This window comes from Telmatherina bonti, assembly GCF_933228915.1.
Source record: "Telmatherina bonti genome assembly, chromosome: 7".
NCBI classification, from domain to species: domain Eukaryota; kingdom Metazoa; phylum Chordata; class Actinopteri; order Atheriniformes; family Telmatherinidae; genus Telmatherina; species Telmatherina bonti.
The window spans coordinates 18523256-18545800 of record NC_136625.1 but is presented as its reverse complement, the minus strand read 5'-3'; the positions used below and the strand labels follow the sequence as shown (position 1 = coordinate 18545800).

At 38.4% G+C, this 22545-nt stretch overlaps 1 protein-coding gene across 1 annotated transcript in view; it reads left to right on the top strand.

The window, feature by feature from the left end:
- Positions 1-4784: 4784 nt before the first annotated feature.
- b4galt2 (UDP-Gal:betaGlcNAc beta 1,4- galactosyltransferase, polypeptide 2) overlaps positions 4785-22545 on the top strand; it is a gene marked incomplete at its 3' end in the record, with an annotated part of 171025 nt that continues 153264 nt past the window's right edge. The window contains exon 1 of the mRNA XM_079243375.1: positions 4785-5198. Coding sequence (XP_079099501.1) covers positions 4853-5198 — 346 coding nt within the window. The 5' untranslated portion in view covers positions 4785-4852. The remainder of the gene's footprint in view (positions 5199-22545) is intronic.

Below are 22545 nucleotides of genomic sequence, written 5' to 3'. Positions count from 1 at the left end.
CACACCTGGCTCAAACTTATCACTCATTGTGCAGAACTTCATTGATTGTTGGATCCATTTAATGGAAGCCAGGTGTGCTGGAACAGGGATACACGGAAAACCTACAGGACAGTGGACCTCGAGGACCAATTTTGGACATCCCTGCTTAGCTTGTCTGGGTCATCAGGAGTTGTCTGTAGTTTTAAATGTTTTGTTCTTCAACAAAGTTAAGCTTTTTTTTTTTTATTATTATTTGATGTGACATTTTCAAAGTTGTTCTAAAAAAAATCAACAAGGCATTACCAAACAAGCATGTAGAGATTATTTCACTCCTCATTTTAACTTAATCGAATTCAGTGTGGGAGACAAGTACACTGCATTTAATTTTCATGTGGGAAATCAAACAAAAAGATCATAGAAAATGGTGTTTGCCTTAGGTTACAGATACGGTAAAGAGTTTGATGAATACCATCACAAGTAAAGAGAGCCCTAAGTGAGGTCTTTTTTCACAGAAAATTACTGATTTGATCTAAAGCCTCAGGGGCATTCAAACTGAATTTAAATCAGAATATCCTTTTATAGGGGAGGCTAGGAGGAGAAAAAACTTTGACATTTTTATCCTATAGAAATAACTTTCACTATGTTACTTTCTGTCTACTGGCAAATCCTTATAATACTTACCTTCTCAGTACTAATTGCCTACATTGTTGGTTCATACACACCCAACAGTAGTTAGTTAATTGGCTCCCTGCCACTAATCAAAGTCATGTTGATTCAACTGAACATGCAAACTTGTATTTAAAACCTTCGGTTTAACTTAAAGTATTATAAGAAATGTCAGATTTAGGTGTTTTGTTTTACTCCAAAATAGAGCACAAATTTCAAGTAAATTTTAAAGAATATTTTTTATATTATTATTCTATTATAATGTTTTTGCATTCTAATTGAAAGGAATTGATGTGTGTATTGTTCTAAGACTGTAATATTTAATACATGTTTACTTGTATTTTTGTTTTGTTTCCCAACACTCTGAATTAGAGTGCTTCTCTTTGTCCTAATATTGATGACATAAAACAGAATCACACTAAACCCAGCTCTAAACAGAGAAAGCACACAGGTGTTGCATGCACTCTTAGAGGGGAGTACACAGAAATGTCCCATCAGATTGGCATCACAGCGTAATTGCATTAGCCAAGAGTTTGTTTTTTTTTCATAGTTGGGTGCAGCGTCAAACTTTAATAGTTTTTATTTTTGTTCCATACTTAGCTGTCTGATGACACTGAAATTAAAAACAAACACTCCTTTTGGCCACGCATTATGAAGTCGGGGCCATGGATAACTAATGTGTGGCAACGACACAATTAACTTATGGCGGTGTGTTATTATCATCGACAGCTTGCCCGCACAGATTGTTGGTTTTGCTTCAAACTTCACATTTGATGTGTCTCTTACTGTAGTGTCTTGTTGTAAAAAATCATGTTGTGATCTTTGATCTGTGGTGATATATCACCAAAGATATTATGGCAACGGACCATCTTAGTAAATAATGTTTTGGGTTTTTGAGTAGAATGTAATGTACTCCCTGGACTACCATACTCTAGGCAGACTTTTTGTTAGATTAACAGTCTTTGGGGAACAATACCACTGTGAAGCCTCTGTTGAATGGTTAACCAGGTGTTTGTTAAGACGGGCCACCACATTTAGTCGTTTTGTAGTTAAGCTATCCGCTAGGGAGTTCAGGACTTTTTGGGTTGGTCAGAAACATTAGCTCTTCAAATTAAGCAGGTATGCCATCTAACTATATAAACGTATAACTGTTGTCCTTTTGGTTTTTCCCCCTGAAGGGCTTGCCACAGTGAACTATCAGCTGCCGACTACTATCAGAAGTCCTATTCTAATGGTTGAACTTTGGTGCATGTTTCACGACAGATGCCCTTCCCGATGCAACCTGCTGTATTTAGCTGGGTTTGGAACTGTCCCAAAAAAAAGTGTTGTGTCTGTGCTTGGTCTAAGTCTTTTGAAAAGGCTTTAGATGAATCTGCTTGGGCCTCCTAAGGAAAGAAATGCAATATCTGTCCATATTATGCCACTTTTAACCCTTTATCATGAAATAATTGTTTATGTTGCTAATCTGTCTTTGACTCTCATTTCGTCGCATCATCTTTTTTTCCCCTAGAGTGATGATGAAGATGATGATAGGGCATCTTGACAGTCCAGCCTGCTCATTTTAGAAGCAACACTGAATGAAAACTATTATTTTCATAAGATTCCTCTGTCAGTTCCTTGGCTGACTTGATATGATGGGGGACTGTTATGAAATTTATTGCTATTGTTAAAGAGGGAGTTACATGGATCCTTGAATAAACTGGTTACATAAGGCTTTATTTCTTTCGGTTGTTGTGGCCGTGTCTCTCTCCTCTTATACTTTCTTGGTCTTTACATTTGACAGATTTATTTTTTGCCCTATTTTTACTCCTGACTTTACAGTAACATGTTAAGGTGAATGGGCTCTCTACCCTTTAAAAAAAAGCATTGTCACTGAGCAAAAAGCAAACACAGAGAAGAGTGAGATAAATAAGCACAAGAGAGAAATGGAAACAGATTTCCTCTTTTGTTTTACTCAGCTGACCTTTTTTATCACAACCCCACCAGACTTCCTTGTTATCTAGAGAAAAGTCTGTTGAGCAAAATGCCAGCAAATAAAGATGCTGGGGTGCGGATGGATTTACAACTCATAGGCTTCCTATTCATAACCTGCATGAGAGAAAAAGCACCAGTGTTTATTCTGTCTACACTGATTTTTGATAAAATCCTGTGTCACTGGGCAACAAACAAGCTCTTTCTCCTTTCTGTGGATTTATTTCTTCTGTGTCTCTGCCGCTCTTTATTCTCAACCAATTCAATATCAGCGCGACACTAATGGAAACTCCTCCTGATCTGAAGCCTGATTGAAACAGAAATTGGGACAAAAGAGTTTTCTTTTGTCAGATGACTTGTCTGTATGCTAGCCTGACTGCATATTTGGAGAGTTCCCCCCCTTCAAGACCGCACATGCCACACTGTTTTGTCAATAAGGAGCAGCATGCTTTAGAAATTAATCCTGACCTGACGTGTGGGTTCCTGTTCCCCTGAGTCAGCAGAAATCCATCCTCATTAACTGGCAGGTTACATACACATTCACACACAAACTGTCCAGGATCAGTCCAGGCAGTTGAGAGGTAGTCTACTTTCTGGACATTGCCTCAATTTTATCTACAAACATGCTAGAAAATGTCATCAAACAGCATCAGGTTTTTCTTATTACAGCTGAAATCGTTCTCACAACTTTTGAGTCTTAATGTTGATATTGCATGTTCTCTTGATATTTTTACAGCTCCTCACACTTGACAAACACATTGTTAATCACAACGGTCAATTTTCAGTCATCCCAACTAATTCCCAACTATTTTGTGAATATCAGCTATTTGTTAGATGTGTATGATTTTCCCAAAGGGGGCCTGTGATGTTAACCACTAGAGTGTATCAGAGCTGACACATGCATTAGGTATCCATCCTTTCCCAAACACTATTAGCATTTAAATATCTTATTACTGCCTCTCAGTTCTCCTCTGATTCTTTAAATTTTTTCATAAGAAAATCTGATGTCATTCAGGGTTTTTATCGTCTTTGTCTTTCCTCTCATTGATTGGAAAAGCTATAAACCTTGAGTGTGCGTTGCCCATGGGAACAAACTAAGTGCCCCCTTTTTTCTCTCATTTGCTCATATGTGTGCTGCGTTGTGTATTCCCATTTGCTGTCTCCTTTATCATAAATGCGTTTTAAACCACTTGACTGGAAAATTGACTTGGCATGTCAATTTGGCTGAACTGCTTGCTGAACTGCCCCAGTCAAGGCTTGTGATTTGCTTGGGTCTATATGTCTTTTATTGTCATTGGTGTATTTTGTCAAATTCTCATGTGCACTTCTTCCTCTGTTGAGGGGGGAAACCTCTAAATTTATTTTCTGCTACTCAGCTAGGCATTTCAAATGAGAACAAGGTCACTGAATGCTGAAAGTGTAAGTGGAGGATTGATGATATCTGGTTCTGTATCATTTAGTGAATACTACTTTATTCACACGGCTATAATTAATGGTCTTCTGTTGCAATGGTTTCAGCAAGCAGTCAAAACTTTAGCATGATTGAGGAGCAAAGAAACCTCCTTTTATCAAATATTTGATTGTATGATTACATTCTTCACTACAGTTCTTTGCTTTTTTCTTTTACAGGTGCCTGACATTTCCGGGGTTTGAGACTACTTTGTTTGGTGCCATAAAAGAAAACGACTTCCCAATGGAAATCTCAACTGCTCCTCTACTTTACATTGATGAATGTATATACCATCATATCAATCATCTGTCAGTTAGAGACTCTAAGTGCTGGTTTTTGGACTGATTGGACCAAAATATGGAATATCCCAAGGCTTCTGCTACAACTTGACACATATGATCGCAAGTTCATATAACTGATTGAATTTATTGACGTCTGTGGAGGTCCGTTCACGAGTTACTGGATTGAAGACGCCAATACTAGACCAGTTTGAGTATTTAGTTCCTTTGTCATGCAGAAAATCTGTGGAAACACTACAAATGACCTGGCTACGCTAGATTCATCAACAGTGGGTGTAGCTGGTGGTGTGGCCCCCTTTTCCTCATCAGTGACCCCATGACCCCTGCTGAAGTCAGATAGTTGTGCCTCTGCAAAAGCACATCATCATCAGAGATCTAACAACATCAGATATCATCCACATAGCCATTGAGATGAGCGCATGCCTGTAGCCGCACCACGCCAGAGTTGTCGTGGCTGGCCGTCACAAGACGGTCATCTTCCTCTGCCATGACCCGGCTGATGTTAGGCCGAACTCTGGAGCGCATCTGCAAAGCCGTCCTGCTGCTCTGCCTGCTCCACTTCCTCATCATGATGATCCTGTACTTTGACGTTTATTCACAGCACTTTGACCTGTTCAGCCGTTTCAACAATGGCCGGAATGGATCTAGGAATAACGTGAGTGGAGCAGGGAGTGGACATCATTTTTACTACTACAACCTCTCAAGGCCAAATGCAACATTAGCTAGCTACCTGGTCACAGGTGAACAGCTGGTGCAAAGTTTGCAGCCGGAAAACAATCAGACACCCTCTGCCAAACCACTGCCGCCGTGTCCTGAGAACCCACCCGGACTCGGTGAGTAATTATGCAATTACTACTCCTCCACCGCCTTTGCCACGTCTAGATTATTAAAATGTGAATGGTGACATGGATAGATCATCTTGGTTTGCTGTGGTTCATTGAATTTTTGCGTTGCTGTTTTTCTCTCTCAACCTATAAAATGATCTGTGCCTTTGCATTATGTTTGTTACTAACACCTCTCTGGTTTTAACATCTACAGAAGCCATGTCAAAATTTTGTTTAAGGTCAAGGCTTGTGGGCTTCTCTGGTCTATAAAAGTTTTTTTTCTTTTGAGCTAATGACTTTTGATATTTGACTACCAGCTTGAAAACATTCTCATCTTTTTCTTTTGTTTACAGTGATTTTGGTGATGCTTTGTCTATTGAGTCAATTTTTTGTTCTGGCCTGTACATACAGTTTGTCCCTTGATGTAAACCATGCAGGAAGACTTGCACATCATTGATTACCGTAATAAATACGGTAGATGAGACCTCGATCAGAGCTGGAAGCTGTAGGTTATTGGTTTAAATTCTGTAAATAAATGCACCTCCAGGGTTATTCCAATTAGCGAGAAAGAGCAAGTGTGGTCATAAATTTGTTTTTCCGGGTCAGCCCGCAACATAAAATGGATTTAATGTCAACGATTTACACTGTGGTATTTCAACCTGATAGACTCACTGTGGAGCTATTAACAGAGATTCATGCAGTCAGGCACTTAAGCCCTCTTCTACGGAAATGCAAACAGCAGTGCAGACACACAACAAAGAGTATTTCTTTTGTATATACTTCTTTTTTCGTTCTTTCTTTCTTTTTATTTAGCACAGGAGCTTAACTAAACACCTTAAGATGCTTGAAGCAAATGGCAAGTATCATACATAAAACCAGTTGATGTTTCTATTTGGTGGAATTATAGTACTGTGGTACTGTGATTGTGTTATTTAGTTGGTGGGATTTTTACCCCTTTATATTTAAACAAATTGAACAAATTTTACCCATTTGCATTGCTTACACAAGCCCACACACTCCAGAAGAAATAAAACATAAGTACAGTGCCAGTCAAAAGTTTGGACACATTTTGGATTTCATGGATTTAATGGGAAAGCATGTCCAAACTTTTGACTGGTAGTGTAGATAAAAGACATAATGCAAATCAACCTAAATATATTTATAGGTGCTGCAACTTTTAAAATATATGTCGTTATTTGTCTTCATGTTTTCAGAAAACATCCACACTGCAGATGGACACAGCTTGGACTGTGTGCAAGCAGTCCAAGCTGAAGAACTGTCATCATTAGTTAATCAGCTTTTTAGTTTCTAACAGTAGTGCACAAAAATGTATGAACAATTACAAAAGAGGTCATGCATATATAATTGTAACTCATCCACACACTGGTGTGCACACCTACACTCATACTTGGACATTAACGCACACATCTAATTATCATTGGTGTCCATTCACCTAACAAATCAAAGGTTGATAGAGTCACACTAAGCCTCAGGTTTACTAAATCTATAATTACATAGTGAGTACACACTCTGTCCCTCTCTTTCTCACTCTTGCACACAGCGTCTCTGTCATGAATACTCAGAGATAATAGAGCTCAGGAAGGAGGAACTAACTCCCACTGACACTATTTCACATTAGCTAAAGTAGGCTTGACTGAGTGGTGTTTATCTCAGCATCATTATCCTGGTCAACTGATCTGGATACTAATGGGCCATTAAAATTTTTTACCTTTAATCTGCCAAATATTTCTTAATAATGTGCTACTAATTGGTAAATGTTTGAATTACTGGGAATCTAGAAAGTTTTTCTAAATTATCAGTAGAGGCCAAGTCACGACACTTTGGGTCAGATCTACTAAGATCCCAATTTGCGAATAATAATTTTCATGTTCAGTCTTCAATTTTGCACGTGGGGCTGAACTATGGTTTGCAGGTGATTAACAGCAGGTGCAAATGCGTTTAAAACACTCTTTTTAAATGAGGGTTTTGCACGTTTTGTGGTTTGCAGCATTGCCAGTTTGAAGCGAAAACATGAACTGTGGCAACGAAATCTGACGCCACTCAAGGAAACACTTTTTCATTAACAAATTTATGGAAAAGTTAAGACTGTTTCTAAAATGATGAGAACAGTGGATGGAGTAGAAAGACAATATAAAGACATTAAAAAGCAAACAAATAAAATAGTCTACTGGCATTTAAAATAAAATCTGCAAATAAAGCAGGTGGGGGCATAAGTTGTAGTGGGTATGCTACATAAATATGACACAAGCTTCCATAACATTTTTTCACAAAATAAAAACCAATATTTGTAAGTTTCGACAAACAACAATTGCGATTTTTGGGTGTTTCCATTGAACAGTGTTTAGCATATTAGCCTCAAGTCTTGTAAAATCTTGTTGCTCTCGAGAGATTTTACAAAAATTGCGGCTTATACCACGTAGCCACGTAGCATTATTTTGGGGTTTTCTACTTGCTGTGGAGAATTTGCAATGGCTTTTTGAAGCTTTTTTTCCCTCATTTTCTTTTCTAAAACTCTGAAAATTGCTGTTATTTGTTCCGCACCATGCCATCTTTACCGTCTGGGGACACCTAAATGCAATATTTAGTTTTTGTGCAATTTTAGGTGTAATGGAAACACACCTACAGTCTCTTGTTTCCAATGTAGTTCTAATTGATTTTTACAAAGGATTTCATAAATTGACCCACCTAAAAGCCAGCTGTCTAAAAGACACCAGCCTACAACAACAGAAAACTTTCTCAAAATAAAAGAATCATGCACTGACCTGAGATGTTTTACCACAATGGTAATTATGCATTTGCCATCACAGACACATTGCACAATAAAAGAATGTGTGTGCTTGCAATTTCCGTACACATGCACAATGTCTGCGGGGGCACAAGCTGCAAATGGGTGCAATCAGCTTCTTCTATTACTCTGGTAAATCCGGCTACTGAAAAAAAAAAAAGAAAAAAAAAAAAGACTTGAACAGCTTAGAAAAACGGCACAGGGGATCCCAACTGCGAAGTGCAGTGTCACAGAAATGCATCTAATTGCTTTGTTTCAATGTCTCCATCTTGTGACAATACCCACCACCATGTGCTCATTTGCTCTATCCAACTCAGGTTGGATAAATCACATTGAGGGTGCTAAATTAATATATTTACATTTTCTCCTCCCAACACATGCAAAATCACATGTGAACATCCCATATCCATTGCGACAGATGTACCAGTCAGTACTTTTTTTTGTGTGTGTGCAATGAGTTTGGTTGAAAATGTTTTTGTTCACTCAAACCTTTAGTAGATCTAACCCTTTAAGTCTTTAAAGGCAAGGCAAGTTTGTTTGTATCGCACCTTTCATGTACAAGAAAATTTCAAGTGCTTTACATGAAATATTAAAAGCATTACAGATGGTGTAAAAAAAAAAAAGAATAAATAAAACAACACAAGTAGCTAAATCACAATAAAATCATAAATTATTTTAAAATAATTAACAGCAGAATTAATTAAAATAAAGAAAACATACTGTTTAATAAGGTAGAAAGAGTTGAAAATTTCCAGCATTGTTTTAACTGGATAATTGCATTTATTCTAAGTAGGAAAAAAATAAGACATACTAATATGCAGAACCCACTATTTTAATATAATTTATTATTTCTGAGGACATTATTCAAAAGTTGAAGTTCAGTCGAACTCTTAAATTGTCCTACATACATAAAATTAAATACTTTCCTTTTATTTTCAATGATAAGGGAAACGTTTTAAGCTTTTTTCATGTTTTTGCAAAGGGAATCATGTCATTAATTAATGGTGCAAACTCACTCACCGAACACTTTTGCTTCATTATACTCAAGGTACCTCACTATGGCAATTTAAAGTGCTTTTTTTTCATACTCTTAACAACTTGACAAAGTATTTAACCAATATAGCTGCATGCATCTGGAAAAATGCTTTGTTGTTTGTTTCTCACTGTCAAGAAACCCCTTTAAATTAGGGCTGAGTGATAGTAAATGTTTATCGTTTCATAAAAGGCTGTATTGTTTATGCCACAATAAGGTGCTTTACCACAGTATTTTACGTCAAGATGCACTTTACGGCATGCACGCTGCAAGAAAGACAACAAGCATGGAGGAAGATGGTAGCAGACACGTTTCAGAGCACGCTAATTCACTAAAAAATGACCAGCTAACCCAAACCGGTGAGCTTGTTCATCAAAGCGGGAAAATTTCTGTTGCATGGATGCGGTTTGGATAGAAAAAGACCGATGTGTAACCAACAACAGACTAGCTCACAGTCCCAAAAACAGACTCTGACACTACTAAGAATACAGAATAAAGAATGAAGTCAACAAGCAAAAACTGCAAAAGCAGCGTCAAGTAGTGGCGAAAGTGCTCATAATAAACTCCAGACACAAACGCTGCAACAGGCATTTCCCCTTGAAACGCCATACGGCCATAGTTCCCCCAGATGGAAGGAGGCCACTTGCCAAGCACATCTGACTACTGATTACAGACACAAAATTACACAAACAATTTTATATTGTTATGTATATCGTTATGGGGATATAAATTGAGCGATATCGGTATATGAGATTTTGGTCACATCGCCAAGCCGTACTTTAAATGAGTAGGTACTTAGGTGAGGCTCAGTACACATTCACATTTTAAATTCTAAATTAAGGCGGCCACATAAAATTAAAGTCACCTCTTATATTTACCCTAAAAGCTGAAACAGTTTTCCTGGTGCAGGTAGACCTATACCAAGAGTCCTACCTCTTTCACAAAATATGTGTTAAGATGACATTTATCTGCAATTCAACTCAGTTCAATCCTTTGGATAAAGAAAAATGTTCCAGTAGTAAACCAGCCATAAATGAATACAAGGAAGTTCCTATTTTTCTTGTGATTAGATTACCTCCCACTTTCCTGGAAACATCTCATTTCTTAGTAAGTTATTGCCCCACATGCATTACTACAATTCCCCCTCCAACTGCATCATCTCCATCCATCCATCCATTTTCTAAACCGCTTAATCCAATTCAGGGTCACGGGGAAGCTGGAGCCTATCCCAGCTGGCATTGGGCGACAGGCAGGGTACACCCTGGACAGCTCGCCAGTCCATCGCAGGGCCACACAGAGAGACGAACAACCACTCACGCTCACACTCATTCCTAGGGGCAATTTAGAGTAACCAATTAACCTAACATGCATGTCTTTGGATGGTGGGAGGAAGCCGGAGTACCCGGAGAGAACCCACGCATACACGGGGAGAACATGCAAACTCCACACAGAAAGGCCACTGACCAAACCCCTCTCCAGCCAAGGATTGAACCAGTGACCTTGGCTGTGAGGCCACAGTGCTAACCACTGTGCCACCGTGCAGCCTGCATCATCTCCATGAAGTGTTTTTTTTTTTGTTTTTTTGTTTTTTTTAAATATTATTCCTAACGTTCACTTACAATCCTCTCCTATGTGTTCTGCTGATTTTGTATGTCTAACTTTGCCTATGTGTCATCCATGTTTAGCTTCCTGCTTTGCCTTAGTCATTATTTAAGATTTTTGCTGCCTTGGGTCAGTTACCTCTTAACGGTGCGGTTAGATGTTGGCATTACAAGATCAGATCTCTTTTGTAAGTAACACATAGCAGCACCTTACTGATGAAATGAAAACATGTATCTCTTTTGCTCCCACCTCTTCCATCTGTAAATGAGCTTTATAAGCTTAATCCCTCACAATCTGTATTGTGGCAGTGTCATTTTTCTCTTTTTCTTCTAAATGGTTTTCTCATTTGATAATGAGGTCTGTAACGTGCTCTGAAATAGAGAGTGGGAGATAAAGCTGTCAGGTTGATTTGTCTGAAGCTGAGGTTTGCTGATTCCATTATTCGGCTTGGAATTGGCTGTCACTGGCTCTGGATTTTGCATTCATACCGGGCACAGGTGTACTCTTGTAGCTTATCTCTGCCTTTTCTCGGTGATGGAGTGGCTGCCTTGGGGCTGTAATGAGCAGGCAGGCAGAGAAAGACCGAAAGAGTCTGTTTTTTAGTCAAAGGTGCAGGGAAAGAGGGAAAGAGATCTAATGGATGGTGCTATGAGGTTGGCATGAAGTGAGACGGGCAGAGAAGCAGAATTGAGTGAAGGAAGGAATGGCAGGTGGAGAGGTGCAGAGGGAAAAATGGAGACCTTGAGTAGAGGTGTATATGTACACATCAATACACCCACACACACTGAAAGTGAAAGAGAGAGAGGGAAAGAAACAAACAAGCAAGCCCTTGGCTGTCCCGCAACACCAGCTGACAGGTGCTGGCTGTGTTAGTGGCTACCATCCACGGTTTACATCCTGAGTGGATGTGTGTTTCTGGGTGTGCATGTTTGTGTGTGTGTTCAGTAGTGTGAATGGGGCTGTTGGATATGCTAATCAGCAAATTTAGAAAAAAAAAAAAAAAAAGTACTGCAGGCATTTGTAAACACAGCTTAAAGAAATTGTGTGTCCTTGACAAGGTGTTTTAAAAACATCAATCATTATTTTATTTTGTGCTTTTGTTTCAGCTTCCTCATGGATTACTCAGACAACAGTCCGAGCACTATTAGTTCGGTTTGTCAAAAAGTATTCCTGATGGACAAGACAAGCCAAGCCAAGCTTTTCTCCATCCAAAATAACTGAAACATTTTATAAAATGTTGTGCAGTGAAATAAGAGCCATACTGATGGTTTCTTACAGAGCAACACTTCTGCATCAGACACTTTATATATTTTCACAACTGCAACATATGTTTTACCAGTGCAGTTTGTGGTACATTGCAGTACGACCAGTACTGCAGTATAGCATCACAGCATTGATCAGATCACCCAGACCTATTTGTTTAAATGACTATTACATTTTCAAGGTCTGAGTTGTTTTAAATGGAGAAAAAAGTTGCCCTCTGAGAAGCTGAACTAGCTGGTTTTAGTACCCACTTAACAACAGAGCTACCTGACACCCCGACACAGTTTAGTCTTGATATTTATCACCTACTTCAAAATGCATGTGGACACACACACTCAAACACACTCATCTCCAGCCTAGCGGGAGGTTGAAGGCTCAGGTCTGTCCTTGATATAATTGGATACTTTGCAAAGCTTCCCTGTTAAATGTAATTAGAAGAAATTATTAGCTATTGTCCTCCTACTTTTCAGCATTGAGCAGAACTGCAAACTCTGAGAACGATGCACCCAAGTTGCTGTTATCAGTCAAAACATGCATATAATGGTTATTCTATGGTGTTTTACCCGTCTCTCTTAAATTATTTACATCATGTGCAGAGGTGTTAAACCAGATAACAGCCTTATGTTCATAGTAATTGTCTAACAGTTAAAACTAAAACTAAAAACTTAAATAAACTTGCCAGTCATGTTTCACTTCTCATTTTGTTTGATTCTTTGTGTCCCATTCCAGATTTGATACTGGTGAATGCAGTCCACGTAGTTCTATAACTCATGAACGTCATTAATACTTTACCTATACTGTTGATTTACATTAGTCATATTTGTCATATATAAATCACTGCTTTGATTGTTTTGCATTTCACTATTTGAAAAGGGTTTTTTAATTTTCTTTTTAACATTTCTCATGAAGTTAATTTTACATGTTTTTTCAGCTGATTCGTCAGTCTTTTTGGCTGATTAACTGAATTCATAACTAAAAGTATGACATGTCTTTCACAGTTGCTCCTGTTGGGCCACATTATGATTGTCTTATTCTCTCACGCTGTTGCCTATCAGTTTCAGCTACATCCCTGTCATTTGCTAAATTTGCAATTGGTGCATGCTTCCACATCTTTTTCACTTTTGAGCTTTACAAAATAGCAGAGGGATGGCAAAATTTTGAGTAAGTTATTCAAAGAAGATGTGCAAGGAACTGAGATACTGCTGCATCGCTGTGCTGCTCATCCATCATGTAGTATGCAGTGAGTCTGAATTTTCTCTGGAGATTTCATCTTGGCTACTTTTATCTCATTTATTTACTTGCTGTCCAGAGAATATGAGGTCTCACAGGACAGCAACAAAGATCGATCATGTAATTTAGACCCCTGTTTTATATTTTATCTTGGCCTCTCCCAGGAATTCTCATTTGCTTTCAAAATTGTCTTTAAACTTGAATCAGCAGTGTTGCATGATCCAGTACAATTTAGCAATAAGATCATTTGCTTTTCTTCTTTGGTGGTAAGTAGCCTTTAAAGGAACATTAAAAGTAATTCCAAATATCTGTTAAAAGTCAGAAAACCTGTGTAAATTTACCAGATTATGCTAAAACACTTCATCCCTTGTAATTATGCTAAACAGCGCACAGTCAACAATTAGCAGCAGGCATTTCAGATATGGAATATGACTGAATATTTACAGGCACTTAAAGACGCATTATGTAACCTTCTGACCTTAAAACTTTGCATTCCGGACTTGTTTAATGACACAGTGAAATCTATCATGTGCATTTCTGGAGCCGCTGCTGCTCAACAGCGTCCTGAGGCTGAGAAACCGCACAATACAATTTTTACATTTGTTATGCTGCGTGACGTTGCAGCAGAGTTTCAAGTCACACGCTACATAATAGATATAAACACACTGGCTATTTTGAATGCACAGGGACAAAAAAATCAGAAAGGGACTAAACAAGTGTCATTGTAGGATCGTCTTTTGCTGGCTGAACAGAGCTTACTGGTCAGGTAGGATACAAGATGGATGCCAAATTAGCTGCGAAAAATGGGGGAAAATGGCAAAAGTCCTGTCGTGTGTCTGTAATTTAGCTAATTGCTGCGGTCGCTAAATTAATGTAATGATGTAATTTAATGTAATTATTTACAGAATTGAAATAGATGGGTTTTGTGGGATCCTTGGAAATTGGATAGTCATTATAGGACTATGAAAAACATGCATAAGTATACAGTTTTATTTTCTTCATTTATACATGATCAACAGCCACTACTCTGTTAGCATGACAGTATGTTTCAGGTTGTTGTCTATTTTTTTCTTTTTTTTTTCACATAAAATTAAGATAATCCTGTAAAACGTTTCACTCAGAATTGCTCTGTATTTTGCAGCAACTATCTTCACCGTTACATTTAGCAGTCTGCAAGTCCATGGCTGGGAAAAAAAAACATCCCAGCAACATGATCCTGCAATCGCTGTCTTTGACAAAAGAGACAGTAAATGAGAAATTTCTAGGTTCAATAAATGACAAGTAAGTTTGTTGACGGTTTTTCTCTGTAGATGGTTTTGATCAAACAGATAAACAGAACATATTGAGTCCATGTTTAGTTTGTTAAAAATGTACTAATCTCAAAAGCATCTGAAAACCAACACTGTATGTGTGTGTGGGTAGAAAAAACCATCTGACAAGTCAGAGAAAGGACTGCACTGAGATGAAAGTGCCTTTTAGGACTGTATAGATGGGGTTGCTTGAACTTATACTAGCTTCTCCAGGAGGATGCTCATGGCTCAGTAGACATACTGTGGTAGTTGTTCCTCAGTTGGAACGTAAGGGGTTCAGTACCCAGCTCCTCCAAGCGTCATTATCCCTGATATTCATATTGGTTGGCTATTTTAGTGAAAACCACTGCATATATAATTATGTATGTAAAACAAGAACACTATATGAGTGTTTGTGTGAATGGGTGAATGAGAAACTCATCAATCAACTCACCAATTCTGAACAGATAACAAATTAAGCCGATAAATGCACCTCTTTGAACTATACCTCACAAGAGAGACTTAATTCATTCCTGTGATTATTTGTAATTATTTTCATAATAGAAAGAACCATGAGTGCAGAGTCTTGAATTGTACAATTGTGACTATTTTTCTTTCCAGGAGCTACTGAATAACAGATCCATTTTTTTTTTACATGACTTTCTCTTCACTGTGACTGCTGATTGTACTTTATCCTAAAAAAAAAAATAAGATAAGAAAACAAGCTCGGGATAAACATTGGTTAAACCTAAATGGAATAACAAAGGATTTGTGTCTTGTGTCAGCATTTCTTCACCGTTTTCTGTGTTCATTAGGGGAGGAAATAACAGGTCCGATGAGAGAGCTAAACAGCTTGTTTTCCTCACTGGTTTCAATCAAGCCAATAAACAAGGTTGTTCCCAGCACTAACCCATTGCTATGCACTCCCATGCAGTGAGGAAGAAGATGTGGCCATGCTTGTGTAGGTGAAGGGCTATTGACAACAGAATGGCTGCTATAATTTCATTAAAATGGCCCTGCTTCCCTTCCTCAATGCCATTCACTTCCTTCAGTTTGACTCGTCTGCTGTGTGTGTGTGTGTGTGGGAGAGTTTTATCACCATGTCAGCAATTAAATCTTCTCTATCCAGTGAACCATTCCGTGTCCATCAATCAAGATGTTTAGTTTTGCTCATTCAAGGTTCTTACATTTTCTCATTTTTTTCCCTAAGAATGTTGAATTTATTTATTTTAACCAAGTCACCCTTATTTAAAAATCTATTGTAGTCTAAACAATCTGTTGCATAACATTAGCATCATATACAATTTCCTCCGGTGTGCTATGTCAGCAGTCCGTTCCCCTATGCAGATCCTGGACATAATAATATTAGGGAATGTGATATAAGGTTGGAGGAGGACGCCTGCAGAGATCACACAAGTGGGATCGGTTAATGCTGAGGAATGTGTTTTATGTGTCTGTGTATGGACAGAAATAAATCACTGGAGATAGACCTTTGCAGCAGAGAACAAAGACAACTGCTGAGAAAATAACCTGATTATTCAGTGGCGCCTGTGGGTCCAACTGTGTTTCATTACACAGGTTCTAATCATGACTATGGATGCAGGAATGCGAGTTATGAATCTGTTTGCTTAATGAAAAGAGGAAAACGCAGCACCATTGGTCAGTTTTTCAACATTGTGTTAAAATGGCTGTGTGCCAGTACTGAAGGAAAATTATATCATGTTGAATGTACCAATCATGTATGTAGACGCTCAGAAAGTTACCAGTTTCTACAAAAACAACACAAACTGCTAAATCTCTGGTGGCCACTGTAATACATAAAGGAGCAAAACAAGACATGTTCTAATGTTGACATGGCCAATGATCTTAAACTTCAGTCCCCCAGGGCCACTGACCTGCAGCTTTAGGTGTTTTCCTGATACAGCACACCTGATATAAATGAATGGCAACAAACTGAATCCATCTCATTTGGATAAAATGTATTGAAGCAGAGAAGCACAGAAAACCAGCAGAATAGTGGCTCTAATAGGACAGAGTTTAAGATCTCAGTTATAGAGCAACAAATTCATGTATGGATGGATGGATGGATGGATGGATGATTGTATGAATAGATGGATGAGTCAACAAAAGATGATCTGAAAGATCTGAATGATTCCATTAGCAAAAACATAAAACAAGCTAGTAAGTTTCTCTTTATCATCGTAACTAAAAGAAAAGTACTTAATTTTATGTAACCTGTCTTCAACAATTCTTTCAACGTGATTATTTTTTAAAAGAATGACTGATTTTTCCATTATTTTAACCCAACTTTTAAAATTGTAACTATGACAAAAACCGTCTTCTGACCTTAATGAAGTAGCACTTCAACTCAAATCACATTTCATTAAAAAAAACAAATACAAAATGTTTTTTTTTTTGTGCCTGATTGTAGATTTATTCATCATCAGTGATTTGTTGAAAGTTTGGAAAAGATAACTGGCTCTCATTTCTGTCATTTCCTGTTTATCTACCAATGAATTTAACCTCCAACAAGTTGATTGAGGTTTGGCTGTGTATATATTCATTTTTTATAATATAAAAACAAAACAAGTTCTTTATTGTTGAGTTGTACAGTATTCTAATATACAGATAGTTAATAAGAACTCTTGGAAAAATATATTTTGAAGTATTTTTTAAACAAAATATGTAATCTAGTGAAACTAGTTTGGATATTTGAGTCACAGCTTTTACATACTTACCTGCAGGATATCCAAAAAAACAGGAACGTATAGAAGACATGGTGTTTTATTTTTCTGTGCAGTCATCATTTTTTCACAGGATTTGCGTCCGATTTTGCATTTCTAAGTACATGTACTAAATGCACGTAGAGAACATGGTGTGCCCTGTGTGTGCAGTCACATTGTGTTGTAGTGTCGATGTGGTATTAAAATGCCTCCTCTCATCTTGGCCCTCTTGGTTCACAGTGACTATTAAAAGTGAATGTGCTCTAACAAGCAAGAGCTCCAAATGATAAATGACAAAACACGCTGCCTGCACACCGCTGTCATCTGGCAAAACACTGTCAGTTATTCTTTCTCACATACAAACTCAAACACTGCAGGCTCCATCTTGCATGATCATTTATTTGTTTCTCTACTGCCTCAGTTTGCATTTTTGCTTTCAGATATTTTGCCTCACATGAAAGTATCAGGATAGAAAAAGATAAAACTGAGAATTTCCATTTAAAATATCATGGCCTTCAGTGTTTTGATATTCATTTGAACTATATTTGAAGTAATTACAACTTGTTGACAAGCCCTTCACCTTGAGGATAGTAGAAGTGATTGTTTGAGTCCACTATCCAAAGTTGTAGAAGGAAATCTAAGGTGCTTGTAAAGGTTGTAAAAGCTCTATTAACTCTGTGGTGAAACTTTGTTTGTGTGGTTTTCATCTAAGCTACAGGTGTCGCTCTGGTCCTTGAGGGCCAAAAACCCACCGGCTTTCCATGTATCTCTACTCCAACACACCAAATTGAACAGCCATTGTGCACATCTTCATTGGCTGTTGGATCCATTTAATGTCAGCCAGGTGTTTTGGAGGAGGGATACATTGAAAACCTGCAGGGCTGACTTTGTACACCTCTGCTCTAGGTGTAGAAATGGGTAGTTATATTCACACTGTATACTTGTTTGTACTGACACGTGCTGACATTCATATGAAAACTGATTGGTGACAGAGAGGAGAACGGGGCGGATGATTTATTAACTAATACTGAGTGCATGCATGTTTAGTTTGGTTACATGGATGATTGTGTGATTGTCACACACGGAATAGATGAAAAACACAAGATAATAATGTATGCCTTGCTTTTAGATTATAAAACCAGATCAGACCATAAATTACCTGATTAGTAATGAAGTGATACTTGAAGAACTCACTATAAGCTGTCTTCTGAGATGCATCATGAAAATTAAGCTGAGAAAATATTCTGTCATCTTCATGCTACCTGTCAGGTTTTGATAATTCAAAATTCACTGAACACGTTGCTCATTTCTCTAAGTTTGTGGTGTTAGAAGATTCAAATATTATTAGCTGATAACAGCTGCTGATTGTGTTCAGCGAAACAGAAGAAGATAACAGCTGCTGCATTCATCAAAGCGAGAAATCTCAGCAAGCTGCGTGTGTGCATATTGAAATGTCATCTTCACTTTCTTCTCTGTCAGATCATGACAACATGTCCCCCCCCTTTATCTTGCTTGGAAATGTTCTGATAATTGAAATGATCGGAGAAAGGACCCAAAAGCAGCACAAGAGATCTGGGCAGATTAACAGTTTTTATTTCAGCCACTTGGTGAGCTGGAGTTGAACTCTGGTTCCCAATGAGTAGAGCAGAGCAGGGCAGAGTAACTTTCCTCTGGGCCGACAGAGTGGACACCTAGCACAACAAGGTGAGTGAAGATCCACAACTCACGGTTGGGGGTCCTCCAGGACAGAAACCCAGTAACCACTGGGGAGCAGGCTCCAAGGGCAAGGCAGGAAGCGGAAGTCGGGGACAGATCAGGTCGGTAACGGGCAGGCAATTGCGGTCGGAGTGCTGGAAGGTCAGGCATGAGAGCAATGACAATCTGGCAGTGAGTGAATGATGGAGGCTGCATATATGCGCAGGCTGAACTGATGGGGATTGTGAACAGGTGGCAGAGGCAGGTGAGAGCAGTGAACTGATTAGGGGTGTGGCAAGCAGCAATGCTGGAGGAAGCAAGGCTGATTGTGACAGATAATAGCAGATTGAAAATAGTATGGCAACGTCAGTCGGTTTGCATGGCTCAACGCTTTGTAGCACACAGATATCTGAAATATCGATGTACCCATGTGTGACAACATAAGGTTTTAAGTTTTACTTATTAGTGAAATATCTTTACTAGCATTTTGTTTCTGCAGTGCTATGAACTTCTGCAGAGACATTAATGAACCCCCTCCTTCCTCATCCCACCGGATAAAGGATTTTTGCCGATCATTCTTTTGTTCGTCGTACTTAACACTGCCATACTGACAAGTGTCAGTTTGTCACACTTCAAAGTTGAAGTATATATAGTGACATTTATTTATTTGTTCATTTCATTTCATGTTCAGTTTAACTTTACATTGTTATTCATGAACAAATAAGCAGATAGGACATTGGATCTTATATAATCTGCCCCATAAAGCACCTTTCAAATACTAATAATAGGTTGAGTTTACTAAATTAAGGTTTGAAGCAATGCAATATTTTATGTCACCTGATAAATTAAAGGTTTTCCTTTTATCTTTAGTTGTCCTCTTTAATACATTACTACGCAAATTAGCATCAACCTGCAGCTGCCCTGAGAATTTAGCCCAAAGCGTTGCAGTAGACTTCCTTATAAAGACATTTGCATGGCTGTAGTCTCTTAGTATTCCTGAATTGTGTGTGTAAATCCTCTTTGATGTTAGGATTTGGATAGTGTTTTAACACTAAAGACACATTGCAAGCTCATGTCAGAGTTTTTGCCACAGGCAGTTTATGACAGATGACAGCTCATTTTGTAATCTGCTTAAAACTCATGATACAATCCTTTGCTCCCTGATACATATAGTACAGTATACGTGCACATATATAAAACTGACTGGGTGAGATCAGCAGGATATGAAAGAGGCTGCTGGAACACCAGCAAGGGAGAGGCAACGCTTTCAGAGTTCAAAACTCGTACTCATATCAAGTACGCCAAAGCATGATGCTGAATCTGAGTCCCCTTGCAGTGTGGTGAGTGGGCTGGCATTTTTTCATATTCACCACTCGGCAAGGTTAGCTTTTAATGTTTCTTAGTAGGTGGAACTCTCCGTTTTTATTGATCAGTGATGTGAAAGGGCATTCAGTCACATTGCTCCGTGCTTCCACGCACAGACGTGCAGATGGTCGCTGCTGCAATGTGCTGGAGCTTTGCAATGTAAATTTCTGCAGTGACAACTGAGAACTGGAAAGATATGTTTTAGTAAAGAGAAAATGTCTGAGGTGAAACTGCGGTGAAGTTATTATATCTCCCTAGACTGGCCTGTTTCTGTCTACAGTTCTGTATTATTATTATGACTGTATGTGTTTTTATGATGTGTTATTGGGGCAGCGATGGCTCAGGTGGAAGAGCGGGTCATCCCGTGACCATAAGGCTGGTGGTTTGTGTTCCACTCCCCCGTTCACCTGTTTTTGTGTCCTTCGGCAAGACGATTCACCCTCCTGGCATTCAGTGTCAACAGTGTTGGTGTGAAAACAAGTGTAGATGTTTCTATGATGGTCAGAGAGGCTGTTGATCTGCAGCATCTGCTAGTTTTCCATCATGGAGTCTAGCAGACTGTTTTGTGAAAATCACCTCAAATTCTTTTCTGTAATCGTAAGCACTGAGAGAGCGCAGATCTCCGTAAAACCATTCCTGTTTTTCTCCATTTTGTCACTGATTTTGGGCTTTAGTTAGACACTAGAATGGCAGATTTGTCTCTATCTCCCCACATTGATGAATCCTTTAAAACATTCCTGGATCCATGCAGTGATCTGGATCACCCTTTAAATTTAATCACTTATTTCATATTTTGTTTCTGAGCTTTACTGAACATTTCACCCAAATCTGTCCAGAACTTTCTGTTTTTTGTTGCTAGCAGACAGACAAATCAACGCTTCTGAATACATGACCTCAGCCTTGGTGGAAGTAATAATAACAGTCTCTCAACTTTGTGAGACAAGTGAAAAAATATTCTCAGGAGACACAACGTTTTTATATAGATACATTTTTGTAAAATATTGCAACAGCTTCCTGACTGATTACACCAGAAAATTAATTGACATGGGGCTGTCTTATTTGTCCTGACAGCTGTTGATGCTTCGAAACCTTTTTAAGCTGTTGTTGAAAGCTGGTTGCTGTTGTTGGTGCGAGTTTTGTTAATTAAGCCACTAATCAGGAATAAGAGTAATCACTGCTGTCATGCAAACAACCTCTGTAACTTCTGTGGAAGTAGATGGAGACATTTAGGCAATTAATAGTTAGGCCCTGAAAGTCAGCACTTAACTGCATGGAGCCATTCTCATGTTCACCATTAAGCTATAAGCTGATTTTCTGGTGGAACAAAAAACAAAGAAAACAAAAGGAGTAACTGAAGCCATTCATCCCTTAGTTTATGTATCGATTATAGTGAAGCATTAAGAATATAAAACATTGATCAAAAATTAACAATGGCTGCTTAGTTAAGTTTAGATCTCTGAAAAAGGTATTTTCATGCTTAGAATTTGTAGCCTCCAAGGCTCTTCCAGGAGGAATAAAACAACTTTTATTTTCCTTTTCTTTTTCTCCTTGGCAGGATTAAATTATGGGCTCTTGATCTCCTCTTGCAGTCAGGGGGGTGTCATCCTAGAGGACTGGAGAAAATGACCTTTTGTGACCCGAAAGAGGACGGCTTCGGGTGTATTAGTTTTCTTTTCTTTTTCCCCCCAGATAAACACACAATTCACATTTACCTCCAGATTTCTCTTTCAGGACCTCCTGCAGACCCCAAACCAGATGGTCTGAACAAAACCTCTAACACAATTTACAGTCCCTTAGGTCAATAGATACGGAATGTCACATCGAACTAAGCAACTGGCTCTTGTCAAAATGACACCTTTACACCTCCAGATAAGACTCAACGGCGCCAGGAGAGAGACCCGGCAACTCTGCTTTGATCCTCCCCGAATATACATTCTGGGTGACAGATCCACCCCTCTTCCCACAGGAAGAAACTCCAGATGCACTTCTTTGTGTCTTAAATCTCCTTTCACTAACTGGTTTAATGTAGCCTACATGATTTTTGTTGATAGGTTTGACTGAAGTTTCCCTTTTTATTCATTCTCATATGTGATTTAAATCCTTGAACTGATCACACATCAGAATCAATCATGAACACTTTACTACATAATGTTGGATATATCTTTCCAAGTTTGGAACCCCTGTTAAGCAAATAATAGGAATGGATAAGAATGTAACACTCTTTCAGGATTCATCGGCTGAGGAAGACAAGTCATGCCAATGGATTAATCCACACTTGATAAGAAATATGTGAAATATACAACAATTGGGTTTCATGTGTAAAAGTATTACTATTGGTAAATGTTCCCTT